We start from the raw sequence: 27404 nt of genomic DNA on the forward strand, positions 1-27404 counted from the left end.
TGGGTCTATTTGAGGCTCTGTCTTCAATGGAAGTGTTCTCACAGACCGCTCAAAGTAAGTTGAAGACTATGCCATCTTCCTTAGCTAGAAGGGCTCAGCTGAAACGTGCTTTGTCAAATATTCCGTGACATTGATGGCATCCTGAAGAAACCCAAGAAATTTTTATCAGGTCTTCCATCTCCACATGTAGCCTTTGTCGTACATTCACCTTTTCCACCTCCTGTTCCTCCTTTTCCTCAGAGAAGACTTTTCATTCCAGGGCCTCTCTGCCTTTGAGCTCAACACGTCCCTGAGGAACCATGTTATGGAGAGTGCATTAGACAACCATAAAACATAAAGCATCTTACAGGGTGTCACTCGACCAGTCCAGGCGCAAAACCACAGCTGTAGAAGTTTGATTTTTATTGCATGGAGAAAGATGAGATTGGCTTTACAGAACAAAACAGAAGTAAAAAACATAACCAAGTTCATAAGAATAAGAAGCTTCAGACAAGAAAATGTAAATTAAGGGATTAGAAATCTGTGAATTCCCAGGATCTAATAGCCTCCATCCAAAAAATCTAAAAGAATTGGTTGTAGATATATTGAATGCAGAAATTTTCAAAATTCCATTGACATTGATCCTTGCAGTTTGGAAAATGGCAAATGTAACTCTGCGGTTGGAGAAAGGAGCCTGACATCAGCCATTAGGAAAATGCTGAGGGTGCATTTTATGGCCCTTTTTAATGTCAGCAAGGAAAATGGGGCAATTCCAAACAAAGTTCCCAGCCACTATGCTAGTTTGATTCTGCCACATCCACAGCCAGCCATTTTCAGTAGGACAAAGAAAGGACTGCTCCACAATTTCAACTGGTCCCTGATTAAGGCTGAAAAAGGCGATCATTTAAAAAGTCAGTAATAAGGGTTAATGTGATTTTTGCAGAGGCACACAAACAGTGGGACAGACCAGATGAAGGAGGTGGGTGCAAAGTAAGAAACGAGTCACGACAGCCCAGGGTACTAGCTGAGGCATCGAGGATATTGTCACATTGTGGCTTTGTGGAGGCAAGGGCAGAGGACAAGGCAGCCGAGGATAATTTGAGGTCATCTGAAAGGAAAGAATGCAGCAGCTGGCGATGGGGACATGTCAATCAGACTTTGGACAATATGGAGCAACTTTCTGTGCAGGATGGAGGAAGTGCTGAACATCACAAGGACAGGAGGAAGGGATGAGGGGCAGAGAGGGCATAGATACCCATGCCCTCAGTATAAGATCAACCTGCAAAGTGGCAGCTATTAGGAAATGGCTAAGAACCAATGCTGGGGGAGAATGCAGCTCTCCAGAAGGTTACTATACTGTGTAGTTTGCTTCTGGCTCCTACAAATAGCATACCACTGATATCTGTTATGGCTTAATTGTTGGCGGACTTGCTTCTAAGTCACAAGCTTCCAGGTTCACTTTCCAATCCTGGGGTTTTAGCATAAAACTCAGTGCTGATTTCGAGTGCCATACTGAGGGAGTGCAGCAATACTGGGGATGCCTTCTTTGGAAGTGACTTGAAACTGAGGCCTTAGTTGCCGATTCAGGTGGATATAAAAGATCCCATGGCACTATTTCAAAAACCCCAGGAGAGATATCTTGTCCTGGAAAGTAATTGTTCCTCAATAACATTAAAAAAAACCTCATATCTGGTTGTTAATACATTGCTGTTTTTAGAAACTTTGGAGTGTTCAAGTCAGTTTCTATATCACACCATGACTACAATTCAAAAAACATTTTATTGGCTATAAAGCACTTTGAGACATGTGCTTGTGAAAAGTGCTATATAAAAGTGCAATTGTTTTATCTTTGCATTGCTTCTCACCAGTCACTGCTTTATTAACTTCTCAGGACTGTAAAGCTTGGTCACTTTGTGGTAGATAGGACCTTCCAAGTACTGTGTACTTACTTTGGTATCGTTGGATTCTCCCAGATGTGATGCATTATCAGAGGTGCCCACATGACACCCTTTCCACTCAATCAACATTTAGCTGTCTGTGATCACTACCAGAATTTTCTTCATGTATACATTTACTGTCCCATTAGTTACAATAACTCCTTCATCCTCCACTAATCCAGGTTGCTCTTCATTCCAACCCTCACAGTACCTGTTTAGATATTGTAGGGGATATCCTTTGTAGAAGTGGTTCCTCCCCACAGAACCACAGAGGTGATATAACCAAGGCTTCCCAAAACTCGCATTGAGTAGATCATTGTTCTTTTGGGGGACTAGTGGTTCGATAAGTTTTTTGATACAATGTAATACACTGCTATATGGTTCTTACTTGATGTAGCAGTCTACTATGTGCTCTCAATAACAGGACTCCTTAGATAATTGTCAATCTTGAGAACAGTGAGGACATGGATACACTGGCTGGCATTTATGGTTCTTCCCTAGCTACCCTTGAATGGAGTTGCTTGCTAGACCATTTCAGAGGGCAGTTGCGACTCATCCACATTGAAGTTGGTCTGGAATCACGTTGGGCAGACTCGGTGAGGATGGCAAATTTTCTTCTCAAAAGGACATTAGTGAGCTGGATGGGTTCTGCCTACAATTGATAATGGTTCTGTGGTTATCATTAAAATCTTAATCCTTTTTTTGTATTGAATTCAAATTCCACTATTTGCCATAGCAGAATTTGAACATGTCCCCAGAACGTTAGCTGAGATTCTGGATTAATAATTTGGTGATAATACCATTCGGCAATCGTCTCCCTAAAGGTAACTACTCAAAAAAAAAGAAAGAGAAGGAACAAAGTATTGAAGGGAGGAATGAAGAAGAGCCTATGCTAACAAAGATGTAGTGTTCCTACCACACAAGGATGTGGCTGTGCATGGCATCAGGCTTGAAGGTCTCCTCAGGATACCATAATGGTAGGGATGATCTGTTTCAAGAGTAGTTCATCTGAGCTCCTCTGATCCAGGATTGAGGGCTTGACATGGAACACATTCTGTGCTACCACCTCCATTGAAGACACAGTCTAGCAAATATTCCTGCCATTTGTTCATTTTGGGAGGTTTATGATCACAGTTACCTAATAGAGGCAGTTGACAATTTGAAGCAACTTTCTGATAGTTGATTGAGAGTCAGCATTTTAGGTATGGTGTATTACTTGATTAGGCAAAGAAAAATATAAATGACCCTTAACAGATGAGAATGCTTCACTGATCTCAAAGTAATTCTGTAAAATGAAGGAGTAAAACAACGCAGTCCCACGTCCAGGATATCTTGCAGTCTTTTGTGGTAGTCTTTACTAGCAACGATCATTAATTTCCCTTGGGCTGATGTACTGGATGTCCTAGAAAAGCACAGCAGGTGAGGCAGCATCTGAGGAGTAAGAAAATCGACATTTGTCCGAAATGTCAATTCTCCTGCTCCTCAGATGCTACCTGACCCTGCTGTGCTTTTCCAGCACCACACTGTTGATTCTAATCTCCAACATCTGCATTCCTCACTTTGGCCTAGTGGATGTCCTGGTCTTGCCCCAAGAAAATAGTAGCTTGTCTGCCCGGATCCCCTTCTATCAGCTCTCCCTGTGTTATTTTGGGGCCTGGCCATTTATGTTATGTCAAACACCTGTCCAAACCTTCTTGGCCAATGGCTGTGAGCAGCTATTCGTGCTGCCAGGGTGACCTTGGTCCCCCTTGCTTCACTTCCATTCAAAATTTAGTTTTCATTCCTTCTAAGAAACAGACATGCTGAAAATACTTGTAGAGTATAGAAAGGAGAGCACAGAAATGGCACCTTCGGCCCACAATGTTGTACCAAACATGATGGTAAATTAAACTAATTCCTTCTGCTGCTCTTGATTCATATCCCTTGCATATTTATGTTCTTATCTAAAAGTCCTTTAAATGCCCCTATCATATCTGTCTCCACCACCATCACCACCCCCTGGCAGCGCATTCAAGACTCCTACCACTCTCTGTGTAAAAACCTTGCCCCTCACATCTCCTTTGAACTTCCCCCTGTTACCTTAAATGTAGTAACTTCCCCCTATAGTATTAGACATTTCAACACTTGGAAAAAGATTTTGACCGTCAACCCTACCAATGCATCTCATACTTTTATAGACTTCTATCAAGTCTCCCCTCAGCCTCTGCCGCTTGAGAGAAATTAATCCAAGTTTTTACAGCCTCTCCTTATACCTCACACCCTCTAATCCAGGCAGCATCCTGGTAAATGTCTTTTGCACCTTCTCCAAAGCCTCCATGTCCTTTCCATAATTGAATGCTATACTCTAGATATGGCCTAACCAAAGTCTCCTAAAGCTGTAACATGACATCTGACTCTTGTACTCAATTACCTGATCAAAAAAGGCAAACATGTATGACAAGTGAGCAGGCAGCTTACATCAGGTGCCACATTACCTCATGTATTCCTGTGTAGCTTGAGACCTCATTTCAGTGTATTACAGTAATAACTAGCCTTCTATGAGGTAATATGGCACATAATAAATCTTTTATTTGAATAGGAAGCTAGTTAACACTGTAACATAGTGAAATGAGCTCTCATGCTACACCAGAAATACCAAATTTAGAATACTAAAAGCACATAGTTTTCACGGGGCCTCCATTTTCAACACATTGAAGTCTGCCAGGCTTGTCGTTACCATTGAAGAACACCTCGTACCTTTGTCCTGCCACTGCATGTATGGCTTCAAATGTCCTTATTTACACTGCTCAGAAAGGAAAATAATACACAAAAACAGTAAGAAGACACCACAATGATCTGCTCGGTATTGTGCGTTCCACGGCAGCCTCTGTGTTTGATCAGCCATGTAAGTGAAGGAGTCCGAGGCAGCATGCTGTCTTGTCTCAACTTACAATGGAGATGCGTATTATAGTTTTTCTCATTGTGCAGGTGTTTGTGGGGGCTCTTCAGGGGCTGCTTTATCATCTTCATTACGGAGACTGACTTCATCATCAGGGCCCTGCGATATAGATGCTGCTAATTGTCAGATGGGCCAAATGGGCTGAAGATAGTGATACCCCATGTGAGGTGGCACCCTCATACTCTTCAGTGACATTCCCTGTTCTTGACTGGTGCAAGTGCAGCACAAGTTGTATGGACTCCCCCATACAAACGTGTGCACATTCCCTATAGATCAGTGCATATTTCTTACATGTTCAGTGACATATGATTCTCCCAAAGGTTAGCTGCTCTGTCCATGGATGTGTTCACGTACTGAAAGCCCTGAGCAATAGTAAAATGTCTGAGCTGGATAGATTGCTCCATTCACAGCCCATAACCCTGCACTACATCAGACAACTCTGATGTAAGAGGACATTACTCGCTGCCAGTCTAGGTATAACCTCCTTTCTAGTGACATCTGAAACCCTGTATTAGTGCCCAGTTGAGTATGACTGTGTCTGTTCATGATTCTGTAAAGGAGTCTGCCATAGCAGCCCCTATCGCTTGCATTTTCTTAAGTATATCAGTGAACATGCTACTCACCCCATGCACCCTTCCTAAATATGTGAGAGGTGAAGTACCTCAATTGTTTTTGGAAAACATGACCATGTTCCTTTGGAACTTTGCTAACCATCTTGGCCCAATGTTGGTGAGAGAAAAGGTTTCCCTGGGAGGCATCTGTACCTGTGGGTGACACAAGGAAAGTTCACAAAAGTTAACCTTGGAGAGCAGAATCCTTTGCCATGCTGAAGTTTCATAATGTAGATCAGTGTTTGGAATGGTGCTAGTTTGAGTGAAGTACTGTGCAGCCCCCATAATGAGCATATTTCTCTGTAATTACTATCTTCACCATATGCATCAGGTTTGCAACAGTCAACTTTCTCATGGACAATGATCTTAGCTTTTTCTCTCAATTTTGCCTATATTGGTATGATGCCATGAAAGTGTTCTTCTACCTGTTTGAGCCCTCTCTTGGGAATTAAGTATCTGCTTCTCCTGCACGGATAAAAGAAAACAAGGCATTATGTCTTCTGTAACCATTGACATCATTTCTAATCCATTAGAGGTAGTGTGGCAGGTTTTCAGCAGCTCAATGGCTGAGAAAATCTGAACATTCAGTAAGTGGCCTGTGCAAACAATCTTCCTGTGTTCAGGGGCAGCCTACACATTGTGGTTCCTCAGCTTGTACATCTGCTGGAGGGTAGTGCTCAGAGACTTGTAATGACGGTTAGAGGTAGCATGTACTTTACCAGAGAACATCAGGTCACTTTCTCTACTAAATCCAAGATCTTCTGACCACTTGTACTGTTGACATTGACCGTGATGTCTATTAATGCCTTTTGATCTGGGAGAGTAGCCCTTACTTGTCACTTCTAGGAAGACTATCTCCTTTCTGTCATTGTGTTCAGCATCACCTCCAGATTTATTTCCAAAAATTGAGGAGCAACCCTGCCCTGGGATCTAGGTCACGAGCTCACCTGAGATGCAGGAGAAATACAATTTTCTGTGATTCTTTACTATTCACATAGCAAGGTGAATTTAAATCTGGCCCTGATGAGTTAACCTTCCTCATTTCCCACCTCCACAGATGATGATTGCCTGGCAAACCCAAAACAAACACCTTTGTACAAGTTAAATAGTTAACCACATGAAACATGGGACCCATTTCTGTATGTCCCAAAGGTGAGCAAAGGACTAGAAAACAGGCACGACTTCTGTTTCCCAGAAGTTCCTATCCAATCCATAAAAGCTACTACCTGTAATAAAAAAGTTATAACAATGCAGTTCAGAAAAGATTCACAAGGATGTTGCCACAGTTGGAGGGTTTGAGCCATAGGGAGAGGCTGAATAGACTTGGGGCTGTTTTCACTGGAACAGTATGAGAGTATGAGAGGTGACCTTAGAGACATGTGAAAAATCATGAGGGGCATGGGATAGTATAAATAGACAAGGTCATTTCCCTGGATTGGGGGAGTCCAAAATAGAGGGTACAGGTTTAGAGTGAGAGGGGAAAGGTTTAAAAGGGACCAAAGGGGCAAAATTTTCACGCAAAGGGTGGTGTGTATATGGAATGAGCTGCCAGAGGAAATGGTGGAGACTGGTGTTAAATTTAAAAGGTGAATGGATGGGTACATGAATAAGAAAGGTTTACAGGCATATGGACCAAGTGCTGGCAAATGGGAATAGATTAATTTAGGATATCTGGTCAGCATGGATGAGCTGGACCGAAGGGTCTGTTTCCATGCTGTACATTTCTACGACTTAAGTCCTGGTATAATCATAGTCACTGTAGTTTTATGAAAGGGAAGTAGTATTTGACAAATGTATTTGTGTTTTTTGAGAATTAAACAAATAAGGTGGATAAAGGGTTATTGGTAGCTAAAAATACTTGGATTTTCAAAAGGCAATCCATAAGATATCATACAAAACATAGATACACAAGATGAACACTCATAGAGTTGGGGACAATAAGTTAGCATGGATAAGGTATTGGTTAACAGACTGAAAGCAGAATCATAGGATTGTAGAAACCCTACAGATTGGGAGCAGGCCATTCAGCCCATTGAGTCCACAGTTATCCTCTGAAGAGCATCCCACCCACAGCCCTACCATATCCCTTTAACTGTGCATGACTAATCCACCTAGCCTGAACATCCCAGGACACTGGGCAATTTAGCATGGCCAATTCACCTAACCTGCACATCTTTCAACAGTGGGATGAAACCGGAACATCCAGAGGAAACCCACACAGACATGGGACAAGGTGCAAGCTAAACACAGGCAGTTGCTGGAATCGAATCCAGGTCCCTGGCACTGGGAGGCAGCAGTGCTAACCACTGTGTCACCCTACAGAGAAGGGATAAACTGGGCATTTTCAAATGGGGAAGGCTGTAACTAATGGAATCATGAAAGGATCAGTGCTGAGGGTCTCAACTATTTCAAATTTCTGTTAATGAGTTACAGAAGAAGACTGAGAGTAATGTATCCAAGTTTACTGACAATAAAATATTAGGTGGGAATGTAAATTTGGATGTAAGCTATGCAAGTTATAGACACCTTTCATTCCAAATGCACAACCATTCACAAATAATACAAAGGACAGTTTGAAACATGCAATATTGTTGGGAAAATATGTAGTCAGTGAAAAGAAACATCTGTTTTATAAGTTCAGACCACAAAAATAGAATAAGCTCTTCTTATAACCTTCTTGATTCTCTATCAATGGTGGCACACTGTTGGTTGCAAAGCCAGCTATGGTCTTTGCTTCATTGGTTGATTGTTTGCACCTGGTGTTATTCCTTTTCTGTTTTTTAAAAATAATTCTTTCTTTCAGTGTCTCTGAATGCCATTTTTACTATTACTTTTTCAGACAGTTGGAGAGAGCAACTTTACAGAGAAAGGGAACAGAGAGCTGATGTTGCAGCTCATTCCTAGAGGTTTCAGTTTGTTATACTCACTGGTTAGGGTGCAGCTTAATACAGAACCAATCCGAAGGCTGTCATTATGCTGAGTTTCCCGAACCCATAACAGATGGTGTCAATTTTTCTGGATTCACTGTTCCAGGAAATAACATTGTATTATATGCATCATTTAGCTTGTCTTTTTTTTTGTTGCAAACAAACTCTGTTAAAGTTTTTGTTTTTTTTAAAGCAGTGTCCATTTTTTCATTTCCAGTCTTTGCATATGTAGCTACATTTTCTTCACTTCCTGTCCTCTACCCAATCTAATCATTGAAGTAGAACCTGGCCCTACCTCAAAACTCTTAAGAAGTTTCTCCCATCCTCTGTGGTAAATCTCTCACATTCAATCTCATTAGTGTGGCCTGCCTTCAACTGCGAACAATAATCTGCTTCTGTCTACTCGGTTGAGCTATTCATAATTTAAATTATGTGGACGCTCACTCTGCAATGTTATTCCATTGAAAATCCAACTATTCAAGTCTTTCATTTGTATTAATTTTTGGTAAACAGCATCCTAATAAATCTGCATTTTGGATTGCCAACAAATCAGCCTTATGTATTTAATTTTTTAAACTAGATTGTCTATTTTGTTGAACATAGAGAGGAGGAGGTTTTACATGTAAAACGGTCTTCAGGAAACAGTGCAATATCCTGTCTGCTGCAAGACATTAATAAAAGCAGTTTCAAACAATATAAGAGGAGGCTGCAGTATAAATTTTTAGAGGGATCATATTTGGTAGCCACGAATATATTATTTAGCTCTGCAAAATCATTTGAATCCAAGGAGAAGGAAGATTATATTCTGTGTCAACGATTGATGAGAATGTCACTTGCTTTATGTAAAACCGCTTCAAATGGTACTTAAAAGTACACTGCTTTGTATTTTACTGAAAAACAAGCGAGAATTTTTTTGAACAGATTTGAACATTTATGTTGTGACGATATATTTTTTAAAAACTGTGGAAAGTTTCAATGACTAGTCATCACACAGTACATCTGGTAAGTTGAAGGGGTGACTTTTATGGTATGCATCAAAACATAGTACAGTCCTGAATGCTAGAATATCATATAAATATTTGTTCCATAATCCCCTGTAAAACTGTACATATGTAACTCCAAAACCTGCAAAAGTGAACAAAGCATATATCAATACTTCAATTTGTTTCAACTACCATCTTTAATAATATTAATGTCATATGTTACTGATAGTAAAAAGTCCAACCACACAAGTCCTTGTCGTTTTTTGTTTTTAAAAAAAAGTGTGACAGTGCATCTAAAATATAATGAAGATACATTTTATTTTTAAAACAAAAATCAATTTGAAAAAGGATTTTAGATTAATTTTTAATATCCACTTCAGTCTTTGGATTTCAGATGGCTCCCTGAAATAAAGGCTTACTGTTTTGAGTAATTACTTCATCTGAATATAATTGAATTGAGTCAGCCCAGGGACTAATTCTGTTTGTATTTTATACACATTCTCGCTCAAAGGGTATGAACATTGTTGGTTATTCCTCCAGTTATTGCCCAACCCTAATTGGTCATGAACTGTCTTCCTGAATCACTGCAGTCCATATGATGTAGGTACATCCACACAGCTATTAAGAGACGAGTCCAGGTTTTTGAACTGGTGACAGTGAAGGAACTTGTGATTTTTGTGAAGATTTGTAGCTCAGGTTGTAGGTTTGCTCGCTGAGTGGAAGGTTTGTTCTCAGACGTTTTGTCACCATGCTAGGTAACATCATCAGTGATTTTTGGATTAGTGATGCTGGAAGAGCACAGCAGTTCAGGCAGCATCCGAGGAGCAGCAAAATCAACGTTTCAGGCAAAAGCCCTTCATCAGGAATAAAGGCAGAGAGCCTGAAGTGTGGAGAGATAAGATAGAGGAGGGTGGGGGTGGGGAGAAAGTAGCATAGAGTACAATAGGTGAATGGGGGAGGGGATGAAGGTGATAGGTCAGGGAGGAGGGTGGAGTGAATAGGTAGAAAAGAAGATAGGCAGGTAGGACAAGTCATGGGGACAGTGCTGAGCTGGAATTTTGGAACTAGGGTGAGGTGGGAGAAGGGGAAATGAGGAAGCTGTTGAAGTCCACGTTGATGCCCTGGGGTTGAAGTGTTCCGAGGCAGAAGATGAGGCGTTCTTCCTCCAGGCGTCTGGTGGTGAGGGAGCGGCGGTGAAGGAGGCCCAGGGCCTCCATGTCCTTGGCAGAGTGGGAGAGGGAGTTGAAATGTTGGGCCACAGGGCGGTGTGGTTGATTGGTATGGAGATGTTCCCTAAAGCGCTCTGCTAGGAGGCGTCCAGTTTCCCCAATGTAGAGGAGATCGCATCGGGAGCAACGGATACAACAAATGATATTAGTGGATGTGCAGGTAAAACTTTGGATGTGGAAGGCTCCTTTAGGGCCTTGGATGGAGGTCAGGGAGGAGGTGTGGGCGCAGGTTTTGCATTTCCTGCGGTGGCTGGGGAAGGTGCCAGGATAGGAGGGTGGGTTGTAGGGGGGTGTGGACCTGACCAGGTAGTCACGGAGGGAATGGTCTTTACGGAAGGCGGAAAGGGGTGGGGAGGGAAATATATCCCTGGTGGTGGGGTCTGTTTGGAGGTGGCGGAAATGTCGGCGGATGATTTGGTTTATGCGAAGGTTGGTAGGGTGGAAGATGAGAACCAGGGGCGTTCTGTCCTTGTTACGGTTGGAGGGATAGGGTCTGAGGGCGGAGGTGCAGGATGTGGACGAGATGCTTTGGAGGACATCTTTAACCACATGGGAAGGGAAATTGTGGTCTCTAAAGGAGGAGGCAATTGGTGTGTTCTGTGGTGGAACTGGCCCTCCTGGGAGCAGATCCGGCGGAGGCGGAGGAATTGGGAATACGGGATGGCATTTTTGCAAGAGGTAGGGTGGGACGAGATGTAATCCAGGTAGCTGTGGGAGTCGGTGGGTTTGTAAAAACTGTCAGTGTCAAGTCGGTCGTCACTAATGGAGATGGAGAGGTCCAGGAAGGGGAGGGAGGTATCAGAGATGGTCCAGGTAAATTGAAGGTCAGGGTGGAATGTGTTGGTGAATTTGATGAATTGCTCAACCTCCTCGCGGGAGCACGAGGTGGCGCCAATGCAGTCATCAGTGTAGCGGAGGAAGAGGTGGGGAGTGGTGCCGGTGTAATTACGGAAGATCAACTGCTCTACGTAGCCAACAAAGAGACAGGCATAGCTGGGGCCCATACGTGTGCCCATGGCTACCCCTTTGGTCTGGAGGAAGTGGGAGGATTTGAAGGAGAAATTGTTAAGGGTGAGGACCAGTTCGGCCAAAAGAATGAGAGTGTCTGTGGAAGGGTACTGTTGGGGACGTCTGGAGAGGAAAAAAATTGAGGGCTTGGAGGCCCTGGTCATGGCGGACGGAGGTGTAGAGGGTTTGGATATCCATGGTGAAGATGAGGCGTTGGGGGCCGGGGAAACGGAAGTCTTGGAGGAGGTGGAGGGCGTGGGTGGTATCTCGAACGTATGTGGGGAGTTCCTGGGCTAGGGGGGATAGGACAGTGTCGAGGTAGGTAGAGATGAGTTCAGTGGGGCACGAGCATGCTGAGACAATGGGTTGGCCAGGGTGGTCAGGCTTGTGGATCTTGGGAAGGCGGTAGAATCGGGCAGTGCGGGGTTCCCGGACTATGAGGTTGGAAGCTGTGGGTGGGAGATCTCCTGAGGTGATGAGGTTCTGTATGGTCTGGGAGGTGATGGTTTGGTGATGGGGTGTGGGGTCATGGTCGCGGGGGCGGTAGGAAAAGGTGTCCTTGAGTTGGCGTTTGGCTTCAGCGGTATAGAGGTCAGTGCACCAGACTACGCCTGCGCCCCCTTTATCTGCTGGCTTGATGGTGAGGTTGGGATTGGAGTAGAGCGATTGGAGGGCTGCGCGTTGTGAGGGTGAGAGGTTGGAGTGGGGGAGGGCGGTAGACAGGTTGAGACGGTTAATGTCCCGGTGGCAGTTGGAAATGAAGAGGTCGAGGGCGGGTAATAACATCATCAGTGAGCCTCCTTTGAAGTGCTGGTGTACAGTCCTGCTTTCTGTTTATGTGTCTTAGTCTGTTGTGATGGGTGATATCACTTCCTGTTCTTTTTCTGAGAGTTTGCTAAATGGGGTCCAAATTGATGTGTTTGTTAATGGAGTTCCGGTTTGAATGCCAGGCCTCTCAGATTTCCTGCGCGTGTCTTTGTTTAGCCTGTCCCAGGATGGATGGATGGATGGCCCCAGTCGAATTGGTGTCCCTCGTTGTCCATGTGTAAGGATACTAGTGATAGTTGGTCATGTCTTTTGGTGACCAGTTGGTGCTCATGCATCCTGGTGACTATTTTCCTGCCAGTCTGTCCATTGTAATGTTTATTGCAGTCCTTGCAGGGTATTTTGTATATGATGGTCGTTCTGCTGGTTCTAAAGGACCCTGTACCAACAACCAGCAGAACGAGTGTCATACACAAAATACCATGCAAGGACTGCAACAAACATTACATCAAACAGACAGGCAGAAAACTAGCCATCAGGATACATGAGCACCAACTAGCCCCCAAAAGACACGACCAGCTATCACTAGTATCCTTACACACAGTCAAAGAGGGACAATGCATGCATCCTGGGAAGGCTAAACAAAGACCCGCACCGGCATTCTTAGAGGCCTGGCATTTAAACCAAAACTCCATCAACAAACAGATTTGGTTTGCGCAGATATTTGTACTTTCCCATCGTGGTAGAATGCTGTACACAAACACAGATTCAAAATAAGAAGTTTCCTATCTAAGATAGTACAAAGATGTGCAGGTTAGGTGGATTGGTAATGTTATATTGCCCATAGTGTCCATGGGAAATGCAGGGTTACAGGGTTGGGGTAGGGGGAGTGGATCTGGGTGGGATACTCTTCCCAGGGGCAGTGTGGACCCAATGAGCTGAATGGCCTGCTTCCACACTGCAGGGATTCTATGATCCTATGAGGAGGATTTTCTTCTGAGAGGATCATTAGTATTTGGAATCGTGAACCCAACAAGCAGTAGAGGCTTAGTAAATGAATATATTCAAGGCTGAATGTTAAAGCTTTTTGATTGGCTGAGGGGGCAGGCAAGAAAGTGGAGTTAAGGCCACATTAAATCAGCCCTGATCTTATTGACTAACAGAACAGGTTCAAGCGATTGAATGGCCTATTCCTGTTCGTATTATGTATATTTGTATATGTGCACGTAGGTTGCAATAACTATCAATATGTTACTTTATTATAAAACTGCAATTTTGAATTTTGCACAGTTGGACTTAACAACATGAGCTGAACAAGCAAAAATAACAAAGGAAATGTGAAGATCAATTTGAAACCTAAGTCTACCCCAATCACCTGAAGTTTGCTTCAAGAAAAGCTTGACTACTGTGGAGTTTGCATATAAATAAGTTTGTTTTTCATTTTGTTTGGGATGTCAATGGATTTTATGATGCATGTGTTTAATCAATATCTATTCCTTAACCCTATAGGCTTTGCCATTGTACCAAAGTACTATTATGTACCGGCTGATTTTATTGAATCAGAAAGGATAGCACCTGGCAGCCTAAAACGTTTTCCTAGTAATTCTGGACATGATGGAAGTCTTTTCTTATGGGGACAGGCCCTGTACATAATTGCAAAGCTGCTTGGTAAGTAAGATAATTCTGTTGGCTCAACAAATTAAAGTTGAAACCAGCAACAACATGCTTTTATATAGCTCCTTTAATGTGGAAAAAAAACATCCCAAGGTGATTTACAGAAGTATAAGGAAAAGTAACACTGCTAAAGCAGTTGCAGAAATGTTATGAGTGGAGCTACTTAAAGCCATGGACAGTTTTGAACACGAGGATAAAAACCTCCCATCTGAGGTGCAGGTTATACAGAACCAATATAGGTCGGCAAGAACAGAAGTGATAATTAAACAAGAATGGGTGCAGCCACTAGAAGTTGACAAAGAGTGGAGGAGTAGAGTTGGGCAGACTATCAGAGTACATAGAACATAGAACATTACAGTGCAGTATAGGCCCTTCTGCCCTCGATGTTGCGCCGCCCTGAAGCCCATCTAACCTACACTATTCCATGTACGTCCATATGCTTGTCTAATGAATACTTAAATGTACTTAAAGTTGGCGAATCTACTACCGTTGCAGGAAAGGCATTCCATACCCTTACTACTCTCTGAATAAAGGAACTACCTCTGACATCTGTCCTATATCTATCACCCCTCAATTTAAAGCTATGCCCCTCATGCTTGCCATCACCATACTTGGAAAAAGGTTCTCCCGTCCACCCTGTGTAACCCTCGATTATCTTATATGTCTCTATTAAGTCACCTCTCAACCTTCTTCTCTCTAACGAAAACAGCCTCAAATACCCCAGCCTTTCCTCGTAAGACCTTCCCTCCATACCAGGCAACATCCTAGTAAATCTCCTCTGCACCCTTTCCAAAGCTTCCACGTCCTTCTTATAATGCGGTGACCAGAACTGTACACAATATTCCAAGTGCGGCTGCACTCGAGTTTTGTTTAGTAACTAAGTCTAGAAGCAGTAAGATGAGAGGCTAGATAAATTAACAGTTATGTTCCAGTTGAAGTCTGTGATCTTTGTGACGCAGACAATGTGGATTTGAAAACTTAGCTGCTGATAATCCTGAGGTTGCAAATATTGTTGCTCAGTCCAAGAGAGTCACTGATGGTGGCATAGGTTTGAATGAGGACTGAAAGCAAAAGTTTTGATTTTTCCAATGTTGAGATGGAAGAACTTGCACCTGATTCAGAACTCTAAGTTGGACAATCTCTGATAAAAGGAGCAAGAGATGGTTTAAGAGAGGTTGTGGAGAGATAGAAAGAGAGTCATCGGCATGCATGTGGAAGGTATGCTTCTGAGTAATGTTGCCAAGGATAAGTAAGTTGGTGAGAAAGGGGAAAAAAAGGAACAGAGAGAGATCACTGGGGACTGGAAAGAGAAGTCATTGCTTATAATGTTCTCACTTCGATCTTCAACTTCAGCAGGAAGTGGAGGTTTGATATTAAAAACAATGCAAGTTCCAAGAGGAGAAAGAAGGATAATGCCACAATTATGTCATCTGTGATTGTAGTGCAATGATTAAGATTGTTGCAATTTTTTGAGCTCACACGTTGCATGAAAGCAAGCCTATTGACTGTAAAGCACCTAAATGTCTATTCCAGCAATTTGTTGAAATTAACTTTCAGCTCTCAATATTTAAACAATTGTTGAAGCAAACTTCACAGGTAATGGTCTCTCTGTATTTTCAGGCTCTAACGTATTTGTTTTATATCTCACCTTCCTGAATGCATTCAATTTATACACCAACCAGTCAGTTTTACAGTATGCCTTAAACAATTGAAATTGATGCAGGAACTTTGCTTCGCTTCATCAAGACAAAATAAGACTTTGTTTTTTGTTCAAGCAAAAGACTGTAGATGTTAGAAAACTGCATTAAACAAGAAAGTTTGAGTGACACAACTGTTCAGACAGTATCTGTACAGAAATGAAGAGTTATCATTTCAGTTTGATAATGACTTCCATCATTGATTATTTATTTATCAACGTGAAATAGGAACTTTTTTTTATCCTTCACAAATTTTCTAGACCTGCTGATTGCCTTCAAGATTTTTTAGTATTATTTAATTTATAAGTTGGTGCAAAACAGTGTTGACTTATTTGAAACATTCTGATAATACATGTTAATAACCTAAACCGAGGTGATGCATTGTGACATTTGTAATTAAATGCATTTTAAAACTTTTCAAACTTCTTTTAGTAAAAAGAAATGCTGAATAGCTTTGTTGTATCATACTTGATGTTTTGAAACTGAGAAAGAGGGCAAGATGGCATAGAGTTTAAAACTCTAATCTCTGTTGAATTCACTTATTTCACCAAAGGAAGTAGTACTTTTCAAATAAGTGACATTCTCTGATCCCAGCTATAGATGAGAATTTATCAATCATACTTGCCATTCTTGGTTATTATTTAGTGAAATTATTGGCAAGTGCATGCTTGAATGTCACACAAGGATGATATCAGAATTGGTGATGATCCTCACTTTAGCCAAATAACTTGTGAATGCTTGTTGTCTGGTCTCAATTTCATTACCCTTACTTTTGTGATGAAGCTGCTGCTTTAACAAGGTTATGCGGTTCTTTGCTTTTTTCCCCAGAGAGGTTGTAAATGACACATACTCTGAAAAGTAGAGAGGTTGAAGTGTTTTAGGGCCAATTTGATAATAACTAACAGGTACTGCCTCAGGCAGAAGGCTTTCAAGCTTTTTTAATAAAATGTACAATGAAAGGGGTGTGGCCAGTTCTCCCAGCTCAGCTTTGCTCTGGTTTAGAGTTTTTTTAAGGCAGTAATGTGGAAAAGCTGCTGGACCCAAAAGCAGATCCAGCCTGGTACACTCTCTCTGACTTCTGTCCTGTAAAAACTTGTTTGATTTCACCTGTTGTGCCAAGGGGTGCTCACAGGGATTGTTGCAAGTATCTGGAACAGCATCATTAAGTCGGGATAGTCTGTTGGGGTTTTGGATTGGATAGATTTTTCGGTATTTCGTTTTCTTTGTGTTTCATTCAGTAATCTCATAAATAAATTCTGTTTTGTTTAAAACTAATCAGTTTGACCAGCTGATTCTCTCCTGGAGTACCCACCATACACCTACTTAAAACAACTAGCAACGTTAGAGTCTGGGCTACCTTCTTGAAATGTGTTGAGGGGGTTCTGGCCTGGTTCTGAACACTTTTAACTACAGTCGTTCTATGACTATTGGGTATTTTCAATAGATATAACAAGTCAATAGATGATTGGATGAGTTTGTATGATATAATATGCTGGCTGAATTTTAATTAACAATCAATTATTTCCTTGTGCCCAATCCACAATAGTGGACGAATTGATAAGCCCGAAGGATCTGGACCCTGCTAGACGATATGTGCCTTCAAAGGATCAGAGAAATATCAGCTTGAGGTATTCTAACCAGGTGAGTATTAAATACAGTTCAGCCAATATACTTAAATTAACCCAACTGGAAAACTGGGAGAGAAAACAAAGTTTAAAATAGTAAACTTTCAAAAATTCTTGAGCTTTCTTGAAAGCAATTTACTAACTTTATACTGTTGCTATTAGGTTTTATAGTTTGGTGAAACACCATATCAAAGACAGTTGTTAAATTGTATTCAATGTAACTGTGAAAAATACTAATAGGAGCTGCTTAAGAATTGACAAGCTATATAATATGATGGTCAATTGTAGCCAGAGTTTTTGTTATTTCAGATGAGCAATTTATCAGCCATTTCCTGGACCACTCTCCCAAACTGTCTCGATCCTTCTGTAGCCTCCCCATTTCCTCAGTACTACCTGCCTGTCCACCTAACTTCTTATCATCTGCAAACTTTGCTAGAATTTCCCCAGTCCCTTCATCCAGATCATTAATATATAATGCGAACAGCTGTGGCCCCAACACTGAACCCTGCGGGACACCGCTCGTCACCGGCTGCCATTCTGAAAAAGAACCTTTTATCCCAACTCTCTGCCTTCTGTCAGACAGCCAATCCTCAATCCATCCCAGTGGCTCACCTCAAACACCATGGGCCCTCACCTTGCTCAGCAGCCTCCCATGTGGCACCTCATCAAAGGCCTTTTGGAAGTCTAGATAGACGAAACCCAGTGGATGTTCTTAATCACAAAATTGCCATGGGGTAGATGGAGCCCATTTGGCCCATTGCATCTTGTACTAACTACTTGAAGGAATATCATCACTTAGAGAGCCATTTTCCCAACCTGTTCTTTCTATATAAATAATAATTACTGCCCTCTTGCATGCCTCAATTGAACTTATCTCTACTACATTTCTAAGTGGTACATTCCAGGCATGATCACTCACTGTTTGAAATAATTTTTTTCTCGCATCACATTTTCTTCTTGTTTTTGGTCCTTTTATGAATAGGAACAGTTCCTCCCTCTCCACTTTGTGCAGACCTCTTATGATGTTGAAAAGTTCAATCAAATCACCTCTTAAGCTACCCTCTCCAGGATAAACACTTCCAACGTTTCTCATGTCATCCCTGGATCTGTTCACTTCACAATGTATTTATATTCTCCTTTAAATATGGTGCCATTAGCAATACACAATACAACTAAACTGCTCAAATAAATAAATTTGTTTCTGAAATGCTTATAGTATGATAATTTAATCATACTGTGATCAAATACTAGTAATTTATGGGATGTCAAAGATATTTATATAATTGTGACTAAATAATGGATGATTTCTCTTGCAAACTGTGGTAAACTTAATAGCAGTCCAACATGATGAGTTTAGACATGTCTTAAAAGTGCCTTTGCAAACTGGGAACTTCATAATAAACAAGATTTGCATTTATTTCACAGCCTGATGTCTTCCTAAACTGCGTTACAGCCAATTAATTTTAGTCACTAATGTAATGTAGAAAATAGTTCACCCAGTTTGTGCACAGTGAGGTCTCTCAAACAACAATGAAACACAGATAAACTGTTTTTGTGATATAGTTAAATAAGATTTTTTGCATCATGAATTATGGGGTTTGTTTTGCATCAACCTGAAAAGGCAAATTTAATGTTTCCTCTGAAAGACAGTATAGTCCAACAGAAGCTCCTTAACGTATGTAATGATGTTAGATCACATTCTGTGTTCAAGTTGCTGGAATGTGTCTTGAATCCAGAATCTTCTAACTCAAGCAAACATTTTACCATTGAGTTGCAGCTATAATTTTCTGAAAACCCTGTTGGTAGGACAACTTGTACAAGGACTTTTTGATCTGAATATGTAATATTAGCATTCAACTATATTAATACATAGATGTCTACATTATTTATTTGGAGATATAATAGAGTTTTATGTGCAAGTTACTTTTTGTTACGTGTTCAGTATCATATTTTTCCTAATGCAGCTGTACCAGTCAGTTCTACAAGAGAGTGTCTTGCATAGAGGGATATGCCTATGCTGCCCAATTTCTAGCTGTATCGTACCATAATCCAGACTGAACTGATAGTTGATCCTTACAGGTTGAACTAGATATCAATATCTTCCACATTTGCTACCACATGTGCCTTCCTGGCCTTCCTGAAGCCAAGTCAAAAGCCCATGTGCTAAGATGAGATCAGCGCAAAATGCAGCCACATTATAGGGCAAGGACCACATTAAAGATGACTGCAAAGGTCAGAGGCTAGGAATACCGCAGAGATTAACTCAACTTCCTGCCTCCTCAAAGCCTGTCTACTATCTACAAGGCTTGAGCGAGAAGTGTGATGGAATACTCCCACTTGCCTGAATGAGTGCACCTCTGACAAAACTCAAGAAGCTTGACACCATCAAAGACAAAGCAGCCCGCTTGATTGGCACCACAACCACAAACATGCACACGCTCCATACCAGTGCTCAGTAGCAGCAGTGTGTACCATCTACAAGGTGCAACGCAGAAATTCGCCAACTATCTTTAGACAACACCTTCCAAACAAAACCATTTTCATCTGGATAGACAAGGGCAACAGATACAGATGCCACCACCTGCAAGTTACCCTTTAAGTCAGTTGCCAGCCTGACTTGGAAATACGAGCTAAAAATGTGTTGCTGGAAAAGTGCGGCAGGTCAGGCAACATCCAAGGAGCAGGAGAATTGACGTTTTGGGTATGAACCCACCTTCAGGATTCCTGAAGAAGGGCTCATGCCCGCAACGTCAATTCTCCTGCTCCTTGGATGCTGCCTGACCTGCTGTGCTTTTCCAGCAACACATTTTCAGCTCTGATCTCCAGCATCTGCAGTCCTCACTTTTTCCCTGACTTGGAAATACATCAGTATTATTTCAGTGTTGCTGGGCCAAAATCCTGGAATCCCCACCTGAACAGCATTGAGAGTCTACTAACAGCACATGGTCTGTAGTGGTTCAAGATGCAATTCACTACTACGTTCTCAAGGGCAGTTAGGGACAATTAATAACTGCCGTTCTAGATAGTGATGCCCATGTCCCTTGAATGATTTTTTTAAAATATTCACACCTACCTTATGTATTTGCTATTTGACAACGGCTGTCAAAGTGGCTGTCTGTGATTGTGAACCTTTAAATTTCAAAATATGGCAACTAGCTACTGTGATTTGGGGGAATAGTTTTCCTTCTCTTGACATTTCTGAACTACGAAAGCTCTGTTAGAATGGAAGTGAGGCTCCTCATTTCTTAAGGAGCCCTGATTGGAATCTCCTGTCAGAAATGTAGAGCTGTCACCTTTGTATAAAACAGAATGGGAAGTTTGACATGTGATTACAAGAACCCAGAAAATCAATGCATTATGATAATTAGAAATGAATAACAGAAGTTTGTAAATAACAAAATTTTCTGTTTGAAAATAACAGAATTAAGAAAGAAAGAAAACAAAAAGCCAAACCCAAATGTCAACAGGAAAGGGAAGAAAAGAAAGGATCAGTGAAACTGAAACAATAAAGAACAAGAGAGTACAAATAGATCTCAGAACCTCAATATGTTTTGACATTCATCTAGCTTGTTCTTCTATACTCAAGTAACCCTTTAATGGCTCTGTTAATATTTCTGCAAAGAAATGTCACAAAGGAAATTGTATCATTTTAAAAAGATCAGATAATTAAGTTAATACATGTTCCACAATCCTTTGAGTTGACAAAAAAACTTTATAATGGTTGGCAGAAAGACTGGTATGATGATTCAAAGTACTCTGTTTTAAATCTAGGCTAAAAATATTGCAGTGCCTAAAGGAATAATGTAGCTTTCTAGTTCTACCTATTTAAGATTTTGAAAGCCACGCTGAAACTGACGTGCATGAAATATTTAGAATCTTAGAAAAAATGCTGAATGTTTCTGAGTAGCAGATCATTCGAGCAAAAATAAGCTCAATCATTATAAAATTAGATTATATTATCAGTGTCAGAGTGCAGCCTTGTCTGCAATAAGCTAGAATGAGTTGGACGAATCAGAACTCTTAAATATTACTGGATGAGGTCAGCAATTACAATTAAAGATATCTGAAGAAGAACTCATAATGCCTTGAGGTTCCCCATTTCTGGTTTTCACAGAGGCAAGGCAAGGGATGACTAAACAATCTGCCTGCAGGAGTGATTTATGTTGAGGCTCATGTTCATATTTTAACAGTAATTATGTTTGTCACTTGTGATGGTAAGGATTTGCAGGCCTTGGAAAATCCAGCAGCTGAAAGAAGCTGAAATGCGCTGAATCCGTGAGGTGATTGCTCTTACACACTGTTTGTGGATCAAGAGAAACAGGACCGATTTCTGCAGGCCCAACACGTTGTTCAGTAAACGTTGTGCACCCACTGCTGCACATTACAAGTTGTGTGCCTGAACCTCACTGTTGGTCCCCCTGTCCACCATCCCTTTCTCCCAATATGAGCATCATTCGAATATTGTCCCACCACCTCATCAGATACCCTTATCAACACCATCAGATCTCCACCACCTAGAATCCTCTCTCCATTAGCCCACCTTCCACCCACAATCAGTATCCGCAAACCTTTTTGATATCTAACTGCTCCCCTTGGTTGTAGTCATATGCAGTCGACTTCCTTGCTCAATGGCCTCTAGCTTGAAAACCAGTCTGACTGTGCTTGGGCCCATCAGAGAAAGATTTAATTGATGTTCTGGATTATGAGGAAATAAACTCTGAAGTACTAACCTAATTGTGCATGATGTAGATAAAGGAGATACTGTTCCTATTAAGCAACATCCTTATCGGCCACTTTTCAGAGACTGACAAGTAAGGTCTTTGCCAGGTTACCCAACTGTGTGGTGTATATGGATGATCTGGTGATTTTTAGTCACTCATAGAAGAACCATTGACAGCATTTATCGGACTCGCTCGATCGACTTCGAAAGGCAGGCTTGGTGGTAAGCCTAGCTAAAAGTGAATTTGCCGAAGCTCAATTCACCTTCCTGGGCCATGTGGAAACAGACCCTTTGTCCAACTTATCTATGCCGACCTGATATCCTAATGTAATCCAGTCCCATTTGCTGGCACTTGGCCCATAATGTGGGGACGAGGAGTAGAAGCTGAATGGTCAGCAGTTTTGTGGGATGTAAGCAGAGATGAAGACTGCACCCTTTGGAATAAAAAGTCTTACATTTGCATGTATTTCAGCCAGTAATGCTTCATTAAATATGTTTGTTAAAAAAAGGTTTATTGAGGGCTCACCTCTATTACACTGTACAGGTTGATGTACTGTCAGCAAAAACACTCTGTTAGTTATCACCATCTGTAGATATTTCTGAATCAACCTGTTCAGCGATGCTACTACACACCTCTGGAGCAGGTGGGACTTGAACCCAGGCCTTCTGGCTCAAAGATGGTACACTATCACTGTGTCATAGCCCATTTTATTAATTGAATTTAAATTCCCCCAGCTGCTGTGCAGGGACATGAACTGATGGCCCCAGAGAATTAGCCTGCATCTCTGGATGACTACCCCTGTAAGAATACCAGTATATCACCTTCCATGTGCACTAAATTAATTTATCTTCCACCAGCAGTTGTGGTGGAATTTGAACTGATACACAGAGCAATAGTCTGAAACCATCTGCATTGATTTCTGTTTACAATCCAATCTGTCACATGTTGCCCAAATTCATATTTCCTATAGTCTCTAGGGGTGTCTTTGACAAACTTAATTAACTTTTTAAAAAGATTTTTAAAATCTTGCAGGTAGATACTTGAGATCAATTTGTTTTCTCTTGATGGCTATCTGTTCAATCCATCTAATTGTTTTGAGCAGTTTGTGAGAAAAGGTGGAATTTATTTATACTTGGAGCTTCAGCACACGTAGCCTTATAGTCAAGTATTAGGGTAAGGATTAACCATGTGGCTTGGTTTTCAGTGTATCTTCATCTGTCAGAAACTAGGCAAAAGTGATTTTATACTTATGTTTGTCACAGTGAAATATCTTGTCTTGACTGGAAATTTGATTGTTTCCTCATAGAAGATGAAGACTTTTGAGGTGATAACTCATCCTGAATTTACTCTCCTCATTTCCCATTGAAATTCACCACCCACACATCGACCAACTGAAATACAGCTCATTTCTTTTATAAGATCCCTTTAGCAATCGAACAATTTGTCTTTGTCTCATTATAGTTTACAGATGATAGTTAGTGCACCTACTTCCACAGGCCATCAAGGAGCCAAGTCTAAAACAGCTAAGGTTTCCTGCCCTTTCGAAAGTAAATGTAATCAATCTACTGTCTTGCAAGATTGAGAAGCTCTGCTGCTTGGAACAAATTGTTATTGATCTTAGTGATATTATGCCAAGGCAACAGAAGAAGGTCGTTATTGGAGATGTTCGTTATTCACAGAACAAATGAGTAAAAATGAGAACTTTGTTAAATTCGGACAGAAGTTCTGGCGGGGTCTTCCCATCTTTCTTAAATGCTATGAGAAAGATGATCTGAAATCTGCATATCTCAATATTCTGTGATGGAGGTCACAGCTGCTACTCCATTTGAATTATAAATTGTTTGAGCAGTAGGCATTGGGTTCTGTGTGAAATAAGACAGCCTAAGCTACTTTTTGTGACATTAACGTCAAAATCAAGTATGGGAAAGGTGGGAAAACTTTTTAGGTCTAGTAGTTGATTCTAGTGAGTAAAGTTCTACGATGATTCTTCTCACATAGTGAGTTATATCTGTGTGTATCTCAGGTAGCTATCTATGAAATGTAGTTCAGTAAGACAAAGTCCCCCCCTACACACACAGCAAATTTAACATCTTAGAAACAGGTCTAGACAATAAACAATCAAATGTTGAGTTTTTGGGTATTTGCAGGCAGAGAACGGTCACCAGCATTGAATGTTTCCACATTTCCACATTTTTCTAATTTAAATGCCCTGGAGATATTCTTGTTTACCAGCAAATTAGCAATAAAAGTATCATGAGTGGATAGTGAGAGTTGTGTGGAGCATGCTAATATGCTAGGACATGTTAAGATCAAGAAAGATGTGGTGTTGAGTCTCTTGAAAAGCATTAAGGTGGATAAGTCGCCAGGGCACAATGGTATCTATTGCAGGTTATTGACTGAGGCAATAGAGGACATTGCTGGGACCTTAACCAAGATCTTTGAATGCTCGCTAGTCACTGGAGAGCTCCCGGAGGACTGGCAAGTATCTAATGTACCTGCTCAAGAAGGGAAATAGGGACAATCCAGGAAACTATAGACAGATAAGCCTCACATTGGTAGTTGGGAAACTTTTAGAGAGGATTCTTAGGGAATAGGATTTATGCGCATTCGGAAAACAATGGCCTAATTAAAGACAGTAAGCATGGCTTTGTGCAGGGTAGATCATGCCTTCCTAACTTGATTGAATTTTTCAAGGAGGTAACAAAGGTGATCGATGAGGGTAGAGCAATGGATCTCTACATGGATTTTAGTAAGGCTTTCAACAAGGTCCTTCATGATAGGCTCATCTAGAAAATTAGGATGCTTGGGATCCACGATGACTTGGCTGCGTGAATTCAGAATTGGGTATTGCAGGTAAAGAAGGCAAAGGGTAGTGGTGGAAGGGAGTTTTTCTGGCTGGAGGTCCATGACTAGTGGTGTTCTGCAGGGATCCCATAGTGGAACCTCTGCTGTTTGTGATATATATAAATAACTTGGATGGAAATGTAGATAAGTGGGTTAGTAAGCTTGCAGATGACACAAAGATTGGTGAAGTTCTGGATTATATAGAAGTTTGTAAAATGATCCAGCAGGATCAGTCCCAATACGAGCAGGTAAAAGGCAGATGGAGTTTAATCAGAATAAGTGTGAAGTGCAGCACTTTGGGACACCAAGTGTTAAGGAAAACTATACAATTAAAGACAGGACCTTGATGTAGAGGGATCTTGGGGTTCAAATCCATAGTTCCCTGAAAGTGGCTACACACGGACATAGGGTGGTAAAAAAGGCGTATGGCATACTTGCCTTCATTAGTCAGGAAATTATGTACAAGAGCCAGGATGCCATGTTGCAGCTTTATAAGATTTTGGAGAGGCCACACCTAGAGAATTGTGTTCAATTCTGGCTACCACATTACAGAATGGATGTGGAGGCTTTGGAGATGATACAGAAGTGGTTTCTCAAGATGCTGCCTGGATTAGAGGGTATGAACTATAAGGAGAGGCTAGTAAAGCTCTTTTTTTTCTCTCTTTGGAGCTGCAGAGGCTAAAGGGAGACTTGATAGAAGTCAATACAATTATGAAATGCATAGATAGAGTTGAAATGTCTAATACTGGGGACCATGCATTTAAGCTGAGAAGGGGATAGTTCAGAGGAGGTATGAGGGGCAATTATTTTTACACAGTGTGGTAGGTGTCTGGAATGAACTGCCAGGGATGTGGTGAAAGCAGATACCTTTGGGGCCTTTAAAGGATGTTTAGGTAAGCACATGAATATGCAAGGAATGGAGGCATATGGATCAAGAAATGGAAGGATATGGACTAAAGGCAGGCAGGAGGGATTAGTTTAATTTGAGCCAAAACTAATCCCTTCTGCCTGCCCCTGGTCCATATCCCTCCATTCCTGTGCTATACTGTTCTGTGCTGTATGACTGGGATGAGAGGAATGTACTGAAAATCAAAACTGACTACTCCACAAGTTGCACCATTGGTTTTAATATGCTGAATCTTATGTTCCTTTGGCTAAATCTGTTTTGTCGAGGTTTTTGGAGGGATTTCCACCGTGAGGCTTAGCGGGTGTTCTGCCATATCTGTATATGCAGACGCGCACTGGCATTCTAAAACCACGCAGCTCCTCATGAACATGTCAGAGAAGGGAGAGAGATGGTACTGCAATTCTGTAATAGGGACCTAGAGACCCTGGTCAAAGGATGTTGCAAAGAAGAGCTTTTCTGTTTCCAGGAGACCAGTGCTAGTTGCCATGACACCAGACCCTGGCAGCCCAGTCTGAGGTCAATACCCAGATCAGTGCCATGTCTGCAGTCCCCAGAAATAGCCAGCGGTGCAACGAGCTTTTTCCACTGCATCAGGGAAAGTGTCTCACTCATCTCTGTGCTACCAGCTCCCACCAAGGCTCATGCTCTGCCTTTTTTACTGTTGCCTGAAACACTTTCCCTCATTTGCTCTCTCACCTCCCCTTCCCCACCAACCTTCACCCTCCCACACCACTAACCCTGAATCATGTCTGTTTTTCCACCTCATCTTTCACCTACCTATACCAGCATTAGCAGCCATATGACCCACCCTCATCTCACTTATTCCTTTCTTTTCTCTCATTAGGAGAGATGACAGTCCATTCAGAGCAGAGAAAGCTGGTACAGGTGGAAGGGGTATTGAACATTAAGTTCCTCACCTCAGACAAGAAAATCCTGGTCTTCGCTCCCTCAGGGATGCCAAGGCATCCGTGTCCCATCAATCAAGTTCCATTCTTCATTCCACTCGACTTTTATTTCAATGTTACTGTCCATCTGCTTTATTGCATGACACCTCCTAGCACTGTCTGCCATGCCTTCTCTTTTGTGGCTTGTAAGTACTGCCAGCCCATCTTATCACCTCAGCAGCAAAGTAGCCAGACTCCTGAGAAGCCACCTCTTCGCCCTGTGAGGATGCAAGTCCCAAAGCCTCAGGAGAACCACCCTCCCATCACCTCAGATACTGACACCTCAGCATGAACATTAGGTTTGGAAAGTGTGCAGGCACACTCTAGTGAGCACCTAAATGCAACAGCTCCACAGGGGCTGAAGAACAAACACTCCAGGCTGCTGAAACTCCGAAAACCAGAAGAGGACCCAAAAGTGTTGGCAATCAGGGACGTTGTCCACATACACAGGGAGGAGCAGAAACAGTAGACAGGCATGTCAGACACAATGGCCCTCATTGCCCAGGAACTGCAGCAGTGCAGCGAGTAATGCAACGATCCGGCTGTACCAATGGCCAGTTGGTGTGCACCATTGGCGGCCAAGTGCACACCATCAGAGTATTCTGTTATCACAGT

General features: G+C 41.7%; 1 protein-coding gene across 3 annotated transcripts in view; it reads left to right on the forward strand.

The window, feature by feature from the left end:
* phkb (phosphorylase kinase, beta) overlaps positions 1-27404 on the forward strand; it is a 288598-nt gene that overhangs the window by 169600 nt on the left and 91594 nt on the right. For all 3 annotated transcript variants that reach the window (XM_072596241.1, XM_072596240.1, XM_072596242.1), the window contains 2 exons: positions 13887-14045; positions 17295-17389. In XM_072596241.1, coding sequence (XP_072452342.1) covers positions 13887-14045; positions 17295-17389 — 254 coding nt within the window. The remainder of the gene's footprint in view (positions 1-13886; positions 14046-17294; positions 17390-27404) is intronic.

Source organism: Chiloscyllium punctatum, chromosome 26 (genome assembly GCF_047496795.1).
Source record: "Chiloscyllium punctatum isolate Juve2018m chromosome 26, sChiPun1.3, whole genome shotgun sequence".
NCBI classification, from domain to species: domain Eukaryota; kingdom Metazoa; phylum Chordata; class Chondrichthyes; order Orectolobiformes; family Hemiscylliidae; genus Chiloscyllium; species Chiloscyllium punctatum.